General features: G+C 49.9%; 2 protein-coding genes across 2 annotated transcripts in view; one reads left to right on the top strand and one right to left on the bottom strand.

Moving 5' to 3' along the window:
- Positions 1 to 763: 763 nt before the first annotated feature.
- LOC128720643 (leucine-rich repeat-containing protein 20) lies at positions 764 to 10,658 on the top strand. Its single transcript, XM_053814322.1, has 3 exons — positions 764 to 1,112; positions 8,732 to 8,875; positions 8,941 to 10,658. Exons 1-3 carry the CDS (start codon positions 863 to 865, stop codon positions 9,273 to 9,275), a joined length of 729 nt encoding a protein of 242 aa, XP_053670297.1. The 5' UTR covers positions 764 to 862; the 3' UTR covers positions 9,276 to 10,658.
- LOC128720642 (GTPase-activating Rap/Ran-GAP domain-like protein 3) overlaps positions 10,537 to 14,525 on the bottom strand; it is a 32,759-nt gene continuing 28,770 nt past the window's right edge. Inside the window, exons 12-13 of the mRNA XM_053814321.1 lie at positions 13,529 to 14,444; positions 10,537 to 13,454 (exon numbers count right to left, since the gene is read on the bottom strand). Of these exons, the coding sequence (XP_053670296.1) occupies positions 12,187 to 13,454; positions 13,529 to 14,444 (2,184 nt within the window). The 3' untranslated portion in view covers positions 10,537 to 12,186. The remainder of the gene's footprint in view (positions 13,455 to 13,528; positions 14,445 to 14,525) is intronic.

Below are 14,525 nucleotides of genomic sequence, written 5' to 3' on the forward strand. Positions count from 1 at the left end.
CCCAGAACAAAGTTTTCCACCCAAAATGCGATGCGCAGTTTCCTGTGCGATTTTTCCTCTCCATCGCCCCGGGAAAAACCACACATGCACGGGAGCCTGGAAGGCGGCAAACAGACCGAGGTGAGACGGATTTTCCACCACACACACACGGTGTGCAAACAACCCACCCGAGGCCAACCAGGCAGCCAACCGGCCCCGGCTTTGTGTCGGGAGTGTAATTTTGGAGAAGAAAGGAAACCATCTCGCCGTCGGATCGGGATATGTGCGCAATGTAGCTCCCATAATTAATCCTTCACCCGTGCTAGTTTCTAGCGACGGTATGATGCCAAACAATGACTAATCGAGCGGCAACCATACACACAGCCACAGCAGCTTGTCCACAAAGCGCCCCCACCCTGCTCGCGCGCGTGTGAGTGCATTGCGCTAGGGGTAAGTTTGGGGGTGTAGTAAACATGCTGCTAGGGCTTCGAATCCAACGGCACGCGAGAGCAGAAATCATTCGCGTTTGAGCGGTGAAGCAGTGCACATGGTCATCGTAGTCATCGTGTCGGGATTAGCAAAAACCGGAGCCAAGTGTCGAGCGAACGTTACTGTTTCGTTTATCTGTCCAAACTCGTAAACCCGGTGCACCGGTTTTTTTGTTTTGCTGTGGCCAGTGGCAAGAGAGAAGCTTGGTACGGAGCCAAGATTGCGCCAGCCAGTGTGGCAGTGACGAGCTGAGAAGTGGTTCCTGTGTTTCCCCATTTTTTTTGGCGACAAAGAGCGATCGCGTGCTGAAGAACCGAGGGCTTTCGCAGAAAAGGGCCAGTATTGTGAGAGAAAAACAAAAACTGAAACCGCGAAGAAAGCTAAACAACCGAAAATGAGGCCTCCGACGCATTTTGGTAATGATATTACCAACACCGAATCGAACGGTGATGAGCAGAACAACAACAACAACAACAACGGCAATGGTGGAAACAATGGAGGCAACAATGGTAATACGGGCGGAAGCAATATCGTCGAGCGGTTGACGCAGATGGGGGCCACAATTAACTTCCCCATTATTACGGGCCGCGGTATCATACGTGTCGTTGAGCGGTGTGACGATGCGAAGGAGAACAACAATCTAGGTGAGTGGATGGATGCATTTGCGGGAAGATGTGAGTGAGTGTGGGGTGCAACAACGAAAAGTTCAAACAAAAAAACATCAACAAACACCAGGAAAAGAATCGGTTTTCAGCACGGAAAGTGTGCAATGGAGAATACTACCTCAAGATACTACAGTTTCTTGATCACGAATGAGCTTCCAAGACGTCAGTTGAGAGAGAGACAATGGTCGAATATGCATACCTACGCGTATGTCTCTTTCTCACACGTTCATGTTTGACGCTTTGTTTTGTCTTCCTCCAAAAAGGACCCCATTTTGCTTTGAAAAGGGCTTAGTTTTTCTTGGAATTTATTTCTCAAACCCAGCTGGTGCTGCTGCTGCTGCTGCTTGCGGGTTCAGAGTATACCCATCTCAACGAAAACACGTCTTATCGATGGAAAGGGATTGCACAAAATTCGACCGGCTCGAAGCCTAAAATTTCATCAGCCTGCTCTAGACAGCGGGAGCTCTAGCGTGATAGCACCAGTTCGTCCAGTTGCGTAGCGTGGTTGCGTAGCCACGCAAGCCATCCAAACCGCAGTTGCGCATTGCTCCCACCCCATGCCTTGCCCCACCCGTGGCCGTATCTGTGTTCTTCGCGATCGTGCGATCACTCAACCGTCCAACGGTCGTCTAGGAGTTGTGCTCGGTTGGGTTGAATTTTGGGCGCTACTCTTCGAAAGGGTGGCTCTGGAAGGCTGTTAGTTAAGCGATCACCGTTTCTCAACGCACGCCTGCCACCCGCTGAGGGTGGTGTGACGTTGGTTTTTTGTGTCCGCGAAGCTCTGAAGAAAAAAAAAAACATTCCCCACTGCCTAGGGGTTTCCATTTTCGAGGTCAGTTGGGTTGGACTTTAAATTGAAGATCGCGCGAAACGTACGGTTGTTTCGGTCGCTGGTCGAAGGAGATTAGCTTTACATGGAGGATTAGGACGTTCGCAAATTAGCCACTCATCTGTTCCCTTCATTTGCTGCTGACGAGAGGATGAGAAAGCACATCCCTATTATTGTACCAGCTATATTTATATACGAGCCCGCGACTCTCTCGATGCCGTAACGGTGTTAAATTGTAATCAGTGGAGGCAAGGCAATGTTGCCTTCTTAAATCGTGTCCGCATCTCCCCACACCCCGTCCGAAGGCCCTTTTTCACATCGCGTGCCAGCCGGGGCGTTACGTTGGCAAACGAAAGTGAAATCAATCCCATCGTGTGCGCGCTCATCCCACCCCAAAGGAAGCCCGATGGGCGATGAATCACCAGCGCGATCGCGCCCGCCCGGATGTGTGTGTGTGTGTGGTTTTCCACCTTTCGCTGGCTCGCACCAGCGCACGATCACTTCCCGCCCAACAGCCAATGTGCATTAGCGATCGTGCTTCGTGCCCTTTTTGCTGCGAAATAGCCACATGTTCGCAGCGGTAGCTTATGCTGACTCGGTTGAAATTCGCATTCCCCCGGCTGAAGCATTAACATAACTGGGTCAAGTTGGACCGCGTTCGAGGTGAGCTTTTTTTGGATGGAGCGCGATGTTTGGAGCCATTTCTCTCGCACTCACCATTCGGTCGGGTATCTCCACACGTTTGGTAACGCCAGCCCGCGAACGAGCGCGCATCCGGTGGCGATCGGGGCGTAATTTGTTTGTTTACAAACAGCACCCTTCATGCGCCCAAAACGTCCAAACCCCCACGAGCGGCAGTGGCATTAGCGAAAAGCGGCGCGCATTGCGCAACGACGAAACACCAACCATTCGGTGTAGAGAAAATCGCCTCCAGCCGAACGTATGGCGCCTTCCTTACTTTGAGTAACGGGTTGAGCTTCCTGATTGCGACCCGCTCGCGAGGTCAGTACGCTCGCGATCGACGAACGGTAGGTTGCCCCGTGTTGCCAACCTCATAAGAATTAGCCCTTATAAGGCGCTACCAGGGCCGCACACGCGGAATGGTGACCGCTGGGTCGGGTGATGTCGCAGATCAGAGAATCGTGAGCAGAGTGCCGTGTGCTGTGGTGCTCATAATTCAGTGCCCCTCCCGGAACGGGCGAAGGGTTTCACCGGACGATTAAGACATCTCGGGGAGCTTCGTGTGCTGGCGTGTCCTCCAGTTTTCCTTTTACGGTGTAGGACCCTATGGTGATGGCGGAGGGATGCTGAAATAGGCAAAAAAACACACACACACAACCGGCTGATGATTTATGATGATGAACTGACGGCCGGTCGAAAGCGCCGTATCGTTTGGGCGAGGTAAACGCTATCGCCACCTGTTATTTAAATTTGCGAAAATTTCAGTATTTTCTTTTCGTAACACTTAAGCCGGAAATCGTTTAAACAGTTAGCGGCAAGCGTAATAATGCTGCAAATAAGCTCCCTAACCCATGTGTATGAAGTGTCGAAAAGCGATCGCTACGGCTCTCGTGGCGAGGTTCGAGCTGAGTGAGGCATTACTTATTTATGATCCAAATCGAATCGTTGGTCATTTGGATTAGCGATGATGCAACTCTCCACCATCGATCGAAGGCCAAACCCTGCACCCTGTGGATGTCGAACTGCATCTAATGAAGCTTGCCGGGGGATAATTTTCTACACTGCAACGACAAGTGCTTCCTGAAACTGAGGTGGCGTTGTTCGAATGACAAACCGAAGTGCGATCGCTCCGAGCAGCGGTGCAGAAATCGAATGGAACAATAATCGCGTTTGTTGTGGTGCTAATTTTAAGTTATTAACAGACCATTTTAATCACACTTAGAAGTGCAAAATAAAACACGCTAAACGCTAAACTGAGGAATAAGCTAAGGTGTGTAAGATTGACGTTTGGAGGAATAGGGTAGCTTTTCACTTGCTGCTTACACAGGCCAATAGATTCCAACACATTCCCATCGCTGGGAAGTGCATCGAAAAGAGTCCACGATGGGATCGCTGGGAACGGCACTTTGGCCACATTTTCGCAAACGACCTGCTCACATTGCTCCACCGCGACCGTTGTGCGATTGTTTTCCCCTGTGGCGTTTTTCGCTTTTCAGCTCTCCGCCGGACACAATGCACCAATGAAGGGATTGCACCAGAAGTCGCTCCAGATTTTGCGGTCCATATGCACGCGCGTGTGCTTGCGTAATTCACGCTGCACTCCGATGCGCCACGAGCCCTCCAGCGCACAGTGTGTGTGTGTGAGTGCACACGCTTTTCTTAGCACGCCACTCGAACCCCCATCGAGGCGTTTGGCATTCATTTATTTATTTATTGGCAGCACTTTAGCAGCAAACCCGTGTGCCATTGCGCGGCTGGTTTTTGGCTGGCCGGCGAAAATCCGTCGATTGAATAAGCCTGATCGGGAGCGCCATTTTCCACCCCAATACCCATGCCCGGGGTGGTGTTGGTGCCGCGTTACATCAGCGACAGCAAACGCGCATCAAAACAGAAACGGAAAAACCCGCGGTTCGGTGGTTGGCCTAGTTTTCCACCGCCGGTTTAAAGCGGTTAGAAGGGTTTAACGGTGCGCTGCTGTCGGGCAGTGGCAGTAATTTCGGGTCACTTCGATAACTGGTGGCATTAGGGGTCGTCGATCGAGATCGACCTTAAACCAGTTGTGGCTTTTCTCGTGCACCTTTTCCTGATCGATGGGCTAGCGCGGAGGCTTTGAAATCGAACCCATTGCTCCGTGCGCGCCGTGGGAGTTTTGAAAGCACCAGCACAAAGTAGGCGGATTTTTCTTTCGTCTTCTGTTTCAAACTCAATAAATAATATGGCACGCTTGGTTTTTTTTTATTCATCCATTTGCCACCGCGAACAATGGAACGGTGAACGTTTCATAAATCGCTGAAGAGCGCGTAAAGTTATTTAAGAAATGGGAATGGTGTTAGCCATCGCAGGAGGCAATGGAGGCTCGCAGATGGATTAGTAACCTGATGGCAATAAAAAATGACAGCATTTCTTATAAATGCGCTTTGGCGCTGTTGGTGACTCAATTCTTCAAGTCGTTTGCACGATACTTTGTCGGGGTTTGCTGATGAAAGGCAAGAAGGAAAAATTGTAAACACGCCGTCAGAGAGAACGATCATCACATGTATCCGCAAATGCCCCAGCGCATGGATTGTGCGGTCAATCTATGTGAGGAACGTCGCTTCCTAGACCCAGGCGATGTGGTTTATCTGATGAAGGTTTATCCCGTTCGAAGTCGCTTCTCCAATCGGCTGAGGGATGCTATTTTCCCCTATTAATCAGTCTAATCAACCATCAGCATCGCTGGCGCATCGCAGGATCGAGCCCGCGTGGAAAGGCGTGATGTCTTAACTTGCAGATTGTCCGCAGATGTTCCATCTGAGGCTGAGGCGGTGTCACGCCGCAGACTTTGGACGCGGTTTAATCGCGATCCAGCCCTTGTATGCTCGATGAAATCAACACACGGTCCATGCCATGCGGAGCCATTCGCTTAATTTCACTTTCCTCCTTTGCACCCGGCACGCGACCCGGTGGGGGATTTAAATTTAAATTTTCCCTTTTACGAATGTAAGCCGTGCGGTTTGGTGGCTTTCGTTTTTTGAGTAGGGCGCCTCACCATGCGCTAACACGGCACAACACCGATGGCGATGGTGCGATAACGCTAACACCGTGGGGCTGATGATCGTGCACGATCAGGATTTGTTTCTTTAAAAAACAATCGCGAGCAGACTGGTGGATATGAGCGACCACGTGTTACAACATGATAAATTCAAAATAAAATTATGATGCACCGGTCGAATTACGCTCGTGCATTTATCGAATTAATCGAATAGGGCCAATGTAACAAATCGAACGTGAAAAGCGTGTGTCAAATGGTTGAGGCCCGGTGCCGAGCGAATGAAAAGTTATCGAGGTCATGGGGCTGTTTTCCATTGGAACAAGCACAGTAGGCTGTTTTTCTTGCGATGACAGCGCGTGAAAAACATGCGCGAGTCGGGAAAATGTAAATGTCGTCTTTGTAATGATTCGGTACAGGGACGCGAGAATGAGCAAATGCGCTTCGCCTTCCGGATGGGATGCTGTGCCAATTTACGCTCTTTCCCAAGTTCGTCTTAAGCCGTAACGGGCAGCAAAACCTTTGCGCCGCGGATCTTGCGTTAGTGTAAATAAACTCACTCCTTCTCCCAGGGGGTTCTCTTTGTGTGGCGACTTCTCTCGAAAGGGCGGAAATTATTTTCCCGTGCGTCGTCACATCCCAGAGTTCCTTCTGGTACCCCTCCCTCCCCACGGCTCACCCCAACGAGGAGGTGATTTATAAATTTTCCGGTGACCGACCGCCGGCGTGATGATTGCGCACTTGCGGAAACCCGACGGTGAGCCCCATGGCCGCCACGTCTCTTGACGCAGCGGCTTCGGAAAAGCGGCTTTCCCGCTGACTGTTTACCACACTCGCCAGAGAATAACGCATCAACGGCATCCAGTGCGCATCGCGCGATGGAGAGCTGCGCAATGCGCGGTGACTGATGCGCGTGTGCGTTATGGCACGCCAACGGCTTTGTGTGTGGAAACACATTCGCAGGCATTCGGTGCACGTGGAGCGATTATAGGCTGGTTTTGTGCTCGGTATCGCGTTGATGTAACTCGGACAATGTTCATGTTGAAGCCGCGATGTGCGTATTCCTCCACACTTCATGCACCGCGGCTGCCACAAAGCGCCGATGGCCGACGCTACTGTAAACCGTGGATATCGGAAGCGCCACGGCCGGATGATGGAAATGCGCGGAACATCCTGTTTCGCGGTGCGTTTTCGTCATTGTTATGCCGTTGCTTTATTGCCTTGCCGGCCGTTACATCCAATCATCTGCAAATTCAACTTCCGAGTGTTCCGGCTTCCGAGCGAAGCAAACATAAAGAGCAGCGCGGAAAAACATGCAGCCATCGCGGTGCCCAAATCGGATGCCTCGGATTGCAGCGTGGTTGTGGGTAAACATTTTTGGAAAACCTTCGAGCACGATCCATGGGTACTTGAGCTGTTGATACGTTATTCCAATTCGTTAGATCCGGGTCCGGAAAAGCCCTTCGTGATCGGATTTTCATTTAAGCAAACTCATTTACCGGATGTATGAGATTGGCGCGTGCTTTCCGATGGCGCTATCGGTTGGACCGGAATCGAAGTTTTATAAGTCATCAACGCACGTTGCGCTGTTGAAGAAAACACGCAGTATTACGTTATCGCAGAGTATCCTAGTCCATCGTATCGAGACAGTGTCGAGTGGGTCGCTTCGTGGGTAACAACGTGTTCGATCCGCGACAAAGACTCCGTCCAGTCTGGTGGACAGTGAAATTGTAAACAATCCACTCGCAATAGGTCGTTTCTTTGCGCGGTATCTTATGAGGGGTAATTACGCGCCAAACAATTTTTTTCCGCAGCGGTCGTTGAAAAGTCGGTAGCGGCAACAGCTCTGATAACGGTTGGGATCTCCAACCCATTTAACACGGCTCAGATAGATTGGCTTGCGATTGTGGTATCAAAGACAACAGACAATTTGCTTCTGCTTTGGTAGACTAAGACATGACTTACAGACTTGTGTTTACTGCTGCGTTAGTGCAGTGAGTCATGGATACGCACGAGAATGCTATATAGGTCACCGGGAGCATGATAAGATGAAGGGTGCTTCTAACAACATCCCATCGATTTCATGGATGCGTATCATTCACGTATCAATTCGACAGATGTTTTAATAGATGAGTATCCTGATAGTTCAAATAACAATCGATACGTGATCTACGAGACAAAGTGGGATATTATATTGTTTAAATCATAATAAAAAATTGAAAATACAATCGTGACACGTGTTCTTTGTCACCCAGCTTAACATGAACAAAGCTTTGAATATATCAACCTTTAGCTATAAACACAATAGCCCGCTCAATGTAACTGTCATAGCTGGTTCTGTTTACAACATCAGCTGTTCGCGAATAATAAACAATTCGATGCAACAAGATCGTGCTTAACGTAAACAGCTAAGCAACTTTAGTTTCTAAACAATTGTTTAGTTTAAAAGTAGTAGAACTGACTTGTAATTGAAGGTTGTAGCTATGGTGAAGAAACGTGCTTATAGTTTAATCAAAGACATGTCTTCGTAATTCAAAATACAACACCTCGATAGGTCCTAAAACTAGTTCTTTGCATTATTCAAATATTTTCTAAAGCAATTTTGTTTCTTTCGCATAGAAATTATTCCATCGGAGAGCGTGCGTTAGCTACTTCTCCAATTGCATCATCGCCTGTAATCTTTTTAACGCGCTCCGTGCGTTGCCTGGGCTAACGAGCTCTATCTGATTAGTGGGTGGAGTAGTCACCTCTATTTTTAGCATCACTTTCTTCGGCGCTCTGTCAAAATCCTGTTTGATGAAAAAGTGAATCGGTACAGCGACATTTTTAGAAAATTGAAGTTCTTGAGCATTAAGCAAGTGAGGATCGTTTATCGGTGCTAACGGGTTGTCGATTGATATTACACTGAAATGGCGTCAAGTGTTGCAAAAGTTGTAAACCGGTGCGAAGAGGCCGTAGAATCTAAGAATTTGAGTAAGCCGTGGCAAATGGGACTCAAAGCGACGTACAATTTCGTTCACTTACAAGTTCTCTAATGCATGCTCTATTTTTGCTTCGCAGATCTCTCGGAATGTGAGCTGATCCAGGTGCCGGATGCTGTCTACCATCTGATGAGGCACACCGAGCTGAAGACGTGCGATTTGAGCGGCAACGTAATAACTAAAATTTCTCCCAAATTCGCTGTCAAGTTCAACCTTATCACCGGTATGCATGGGACCAGTCGAAAGCAACCAACAGCTAGCTAAATTTCGCCCTTTCCCACTCCGCAGATCTCAACTTGTCGCACAACCAGATGGCCAAGCTGCCTGACGAGCTGGCTGACTTGCAGTCGCTGCAAATGCTGGACATTTCGCACAACACCTTCATCACACTGCCCGCCGTCGTATTCAAGATGCCAAAGCTGCGCGAACTGAAGGCGAACAATAATGCGATCATCGACATCGATGGAGACGAAATTATCACGTCCGAGTCGCTGGAGGTGGTTGACCTGCGGCACAACCCGCTCACGCCAATGTGCCACGACTTGCTCAAGCGGGCTGTCGTTTCGTTTCGAATCGAGCTGTCGGAGCGGGAGAAGGAGGATTGGGAGGATTTGACTATTTGAAAAGTCGCTTCGACGGGGTGTTGTATGGGAATTCAAGCGCTTTTCCTGCCTTCAAAACTAGCTTTAGCCGCTAATCGTGCATACGAAACGTGTGCATCCGCAGAGAACGTTCGGTGCTTAGCAATCATCGTGGTATTACTATCTATTCTGTGAGAACTTTGAGGGTAGTCAGAACACTTCCGGCTGTATGTACTTATGGCAATAGTGGAGAAACACTGCACCACGAGGCCAAGCATAACTCCGCGTTGTGCTCGGACGCAGCTCGATTCATGCGTTACTAACCCGCCCCACTCTCTCCCATACGTATTGTGTATCGATCTTAAGAACAAATGTATTATACAATATTTACAAATTAACCATCCACTAGCGAGTAAGCAAACGATTACGGATTCCTTCTGCTCGCGATCCCATTCCGCCAGGAAGTGTCCTCGTGTTGGCACGCGCTGTTGATTTGATAGAGATTTCACGAGTGCATCGAGTGCCGTGCGTCCGGTATAAAACTGTTGCATTCTAGGAAGAGATTTTGATCTAGTCATTAGTTCACTTCAGTCAGCTTGCAGAAATCCTCGCACCACGTGCTCTATCGCTTGGCTGTGTGTTACCGTTAAAGCGATGAGCACGAAGGACGAACGATTTGGCTGTGGGTGATAGCAGAAATTGATCAAATATTTTCTCGAACCGTGGCGCGCTTAGTATCATCTCAGAAAAATGTGGATTGCAGACAGAAACGTGATCTACCCCGTTAGGAAAAAGGGGAAAACGTGACGCGAGAAGGACATCCCGAAATGCGATAGGTTGTAACGTATGACCATGGTGGTCATAATGAGTGATATTAAATAAGTCAATTCGTGTTTACGTAAATTCACTTTCTAGATAAAAGAAGGATGCGTGACGGAAGTCATGGCTGTCTTTTTATATCGTTTTGAGATTGAAACGCGATCAATTAGAATTAAAAAAGGGAATTGAAATTCGTGCGCCCCAGTGCTGTTGATAGCCAAAAAGGAACGGGTATGTGACCCTTTTCAACCCGGAAAAGTGCTCACATTTACTACACCTTACGAACGTCAGCCGTTCCTGCCAATACGTCATCGGATCAAAATGTGCAATAACTATGGCGTGCGTAAATTGTGCGAACATGGAATGATAAAAAAAGGAATAAATTTTTTGCTTTGATATAAAACAAACAACTTGGGCTCGGTGTATTATCTCCAACTCACGTAGGGTGGGTAAAAAAGAACGCGAGAAGCAAGTCAACTGTTTAACTAAACTAAAAACTTTATTTGTTTGCTTGCTGCCACCATAAAACGATCCACTGTGGGGAAAACGGTTGTAGGCTCTAGCGAGTGTAAATAATACGACGGTAGTAGTTTTTGCAAGTAAATACAGCTCAGTATAGTATATATATGTTTGCTTTGTATCTCTCTTTGGTTTGCATCATTTCAACCATGTAACATTGTGTGGAATCGGTTATTTCTGCAGTGTCAATTCTATGTGTGTCACCGTCAGGGTGCTGTGCGGTTCCGTTTGCGACGATCCGGTTCTGTTTCCCTCACGCTTTCTGTATAGCTTTGTAAATCTCATGTCAACAGTGTTCGACGGAACGGAACAAATAGTTCTCTGGCTAACTGGTAGGGCTAATCTGTAAACCTCCTAAACTGTTTCCTGCCGCCCTTTTTTTCACGTTTTCACAGCGCAAGAAAACAGCAAGAACAACACGGTGCAAAAAAGCTCCTCGAGAGAAGACAAAACGTGCTCGCCAACCTTGCGGACGGCGATCTTCTCCTCTAAGGAAGCTGAAACAACCGACCGACCAACCGAGTGGTGGCCACTCGGGATGTGATTTCTACTGCTCCCGACGGATCGGTACCTACGCATATGTATAACATTATGTGCCACCGTTGGTTCGGGTTTCTGGCCTCTATATCTCTGGATACCGTGGATAATGCCAGCGCCACGTTGGCTAAACTCCCATCTCACTACATCCTATTCGCTAGCATCAACTGCCGATGCATTCTGAGCTTCTACCCTGCCCGAAGAATGGTAACCCCAAAAACGATTTGTGGCAAATTTTCCAACGCCGTGGCATCGTTCCGTGCCACCAGCAGTTCCTACAGATAACAGTTCTGATACAACACTTACGATGCGGTATATTTATGGTCTGTTAATACGTAATGTGAGAGTGTGATTATTTAGGGCCTTCGCATCATAACCCATCGCTATGCTGTAATATGTATCGATAATCAACGTTTCCTTCCGTGCACCTCGGTCTTGTGCTCTTGCGTGATCAGTCATGTGATCAGTCCATACAGTACGTCCCAAGTACGCTCGCATATATCCAACCTCACTCGTTTGGCGTAGAAATTGTCTTGGTTCGGATGTTCCGCCGGTACTGGATGTGACCATTTCAAGGGGCTCAGTTGAATTGGTCCTTCCCGGTGGCTGTGGTGTCCCTGCGCAGCCACGCAAACCGAACACCGGAACCATAAAACCATTTCATGGTGGGCCACCCCCGCAAGCAAGGGTGTTGCAGTTTGCAGGACCCGTACAATAAATCTGCAATCTGCGTTCGAGCTGTTCGGGAAATGAGTGACGATGAGAATGATGAATACCGATGCTGTCGCGAAATTGTACGTTAGAAAAGCCTCTTCTCAGGCGTATCAGTTCCTTGTGCGTTGAGACGATCCATTCACTTGCGTCGCGTCATTGCGCCATCCCTTTCCCATGTTTCAGCCTTTAACTTATCTAACATCAGCAATGCCTGCCTTCCCGGGTTCCGGGAGGAAAATGCACTCAATGATGAAACCATTTGCTAGGGGTAGTATTTTTATAAATTTGTTCCTTCTTGTACGTGGCAGCGCGAGAGAAAGAGAGAGAGAGAGAAAGAGAGATGGTCGGGTCACGTCGAACCGCTCTACAGCGGCGTCAGAACGGAACTACGCAACTCGTCCTGCTCGCCTTTATCCTTCATGCTCAGCTCCTGTAGATCCTGCTGGATCTGATCGAAGATGCTCAGTGCTGCCGGAACCTCAACCTGCTCAGCTCCCTCGGCTGCTAGCTGGCCGTGTGGCGTTTCGTCCGATGGTGACAGACCATCTTCGTCCTCCTCGTTTGAGCACTGCAACTGCCGCACGCGTTCCTGAGCACTTTCGCTGGGTCGCGTGATGACGGCAGCCGCGATGGCCGCACTTGGGTGCATCTTTGTCGCGATCGCGATCGGTTTCTTGGCGGGATCGTTACTTGGGTAGTGATAGTGGTGTGATTGGACGTGTGTTCCGGTCAGATTTGTCAACGGGATACGGTACACGCGCAATGGTTTCCCATTTGTGGCCCCATTCGAAGGGGACGTTTCGCCTTCGGTTTGTTGCGATTTTCCGAGGTTCAGCGTAGGCTGGCGGATGAAGGACTTGCGCGTTGGTGAACTCGGTGACGTACCCTTCACGATCGTGCTGTTGCGTGGGGAGTTGGGTGGAACGGATGCTTCACCAAAGTGCCGACAGAGGTCCTTCGTGTTCGGCAGTGGCTGTGCACCGAAATGCTTGGCCAGATCCTTGCTGCAGGTCGTCGTCGGTATGCTGAAGGATGATCCTGCCTCACCGTACGAGTTGCTCTTCGAGATCGGGCGCTTCAGGTCGTCCACAGAGAGTGTGACCTCTTTCGGTTTGTTGGGCTCCGTTTCCGCGGATTTGGGATTTTGTAGCGATTTTGCCCGCTGAATCTGAGGCGTTGCCAATCCACCAGCACCACTTGGTGTGTCAGCGGAGTCCTGTTCCGTGGTCGGCGCACCGGCTGAATTTTCCTCATCCGAACTCAACCGGCTCCGGCCAGGACTGGTTGATGCGTCGTCCTCCGGAGCCACACGACTCTCCTCGATGCGCGGTTTGTTCATCTGCTCGTGGTCTTCCGCGTCGAGACCGCGCAGTTTGGCACCTTTGGGAATGAACTCGGGGGCGGTTGTCACGAAGAAGATGTCCTTCTTGGACGTGATGAGCTGCAGTTCGGCCATCGTTACCGTGTGCACCAGATTACCGTTGACCAGCAGCCGGATCTCCATCGTGTCCGGTGTGAATGCGATAATGTACGGAAAGGCGCACACAACTGATGAGGGTGGCGTGTTGAACTGGAAATCGAACTCCGTGCTGTTGTTGCACTCCTCCGAGAGCTTCTGGAAGTGGCAGGTATCTGTAAATCAAAATCGATCGCAGATACATCTGAAATCCGTCTGGCCGCTAACTCTCTCTCATTCGCATACTTACGGTTGTAGCACAGCAGAAGCTCCGTGTCCTGACCATCGTACAGGTCCAGTGCTGCCACCAGATGTGTTTGGGAGCGCTTGAGCGTGTCCGTTTCGTGCAGCTTAGTCGCGTGTCCCGTCAGCTCAGAGACGATCTCGAAATGATGCCGATAACCGACGCATATAAGCAGCCCAGCGTTAGGACAGGACCCCTCCAGGACGGTCATGATCGTGGGTGAATCGTGCAGGTGGATCTCCTTCAGGAACAGAAACCCATCCACGGTGTCGTTATCGCTGTTCGGACACCAGGACGTCCACGCTGCCGTATGTTTCCACTGGTAGATGAGCAACTTCCGGCCAACGGCCACTGCCATCCGAAGGTGAGCCTCACCGGCGCGGGAAATCGCATACATATGGCACCCACGCGTTTTCTCGATCCGGCGCTCCTTGACGTCAACTCGCGATCGCTGCACGACTCGATCGTCCGTGAACTCGTTCAACCGAAACACGTGTATCCGGTGGCCGTCCTTTTGCACGGCGGATCCACCCCGCACCAGCATTATACCGTGATCTTCCACCACGTTCATCTGCTTCACGCACAGCGTCTTGTCGAACACGACCCGGTGCGTTTGGTCCTCCTTGATGAGATATGTACCCTCGTCCGATGCGAGGAAAAGCTGATCCTGGCCCCAGCTGTCACCGACGAGATCGTTGCGGGGTTGAAACGTCGGGTAGAAGCAGTGCGGCTCCCAGGGTGGACGTTTGAACACGGTCCCGGCCGATGCTATGCTTGTCGGTGCATCGCCTCGCACGATGGCCTCGAGCTTGAGCGCTTGGCCGATGCGCACGAACTCCACCTGGCGGGCGTCTTCCTTCAGCTTTGACGTTCGTGGCGCATCGTACAGGACCTCCGAGAATGCTCGCCTATTTAGCATATTCTGCAAGGGGAGAACAAATCTTACAGCTACGTTCATAACATCAGGTCATAGAATCTCCGCCATGTTGAATGGCGTGGCATG

The sequence above is a fragment of the Anopheles nili genome, chromosome 2 (assembly GCF_943737925.1).
Source record: "Anopheles nili chromosome 2, idAnoNiliSN_F5_01, whole genome shotgun sequence".
NCBI lineage: Eukaryota > Metazoa > Arthropoda > Insecta > Diptera > Culicidae > Anopheles > Anopheles nili.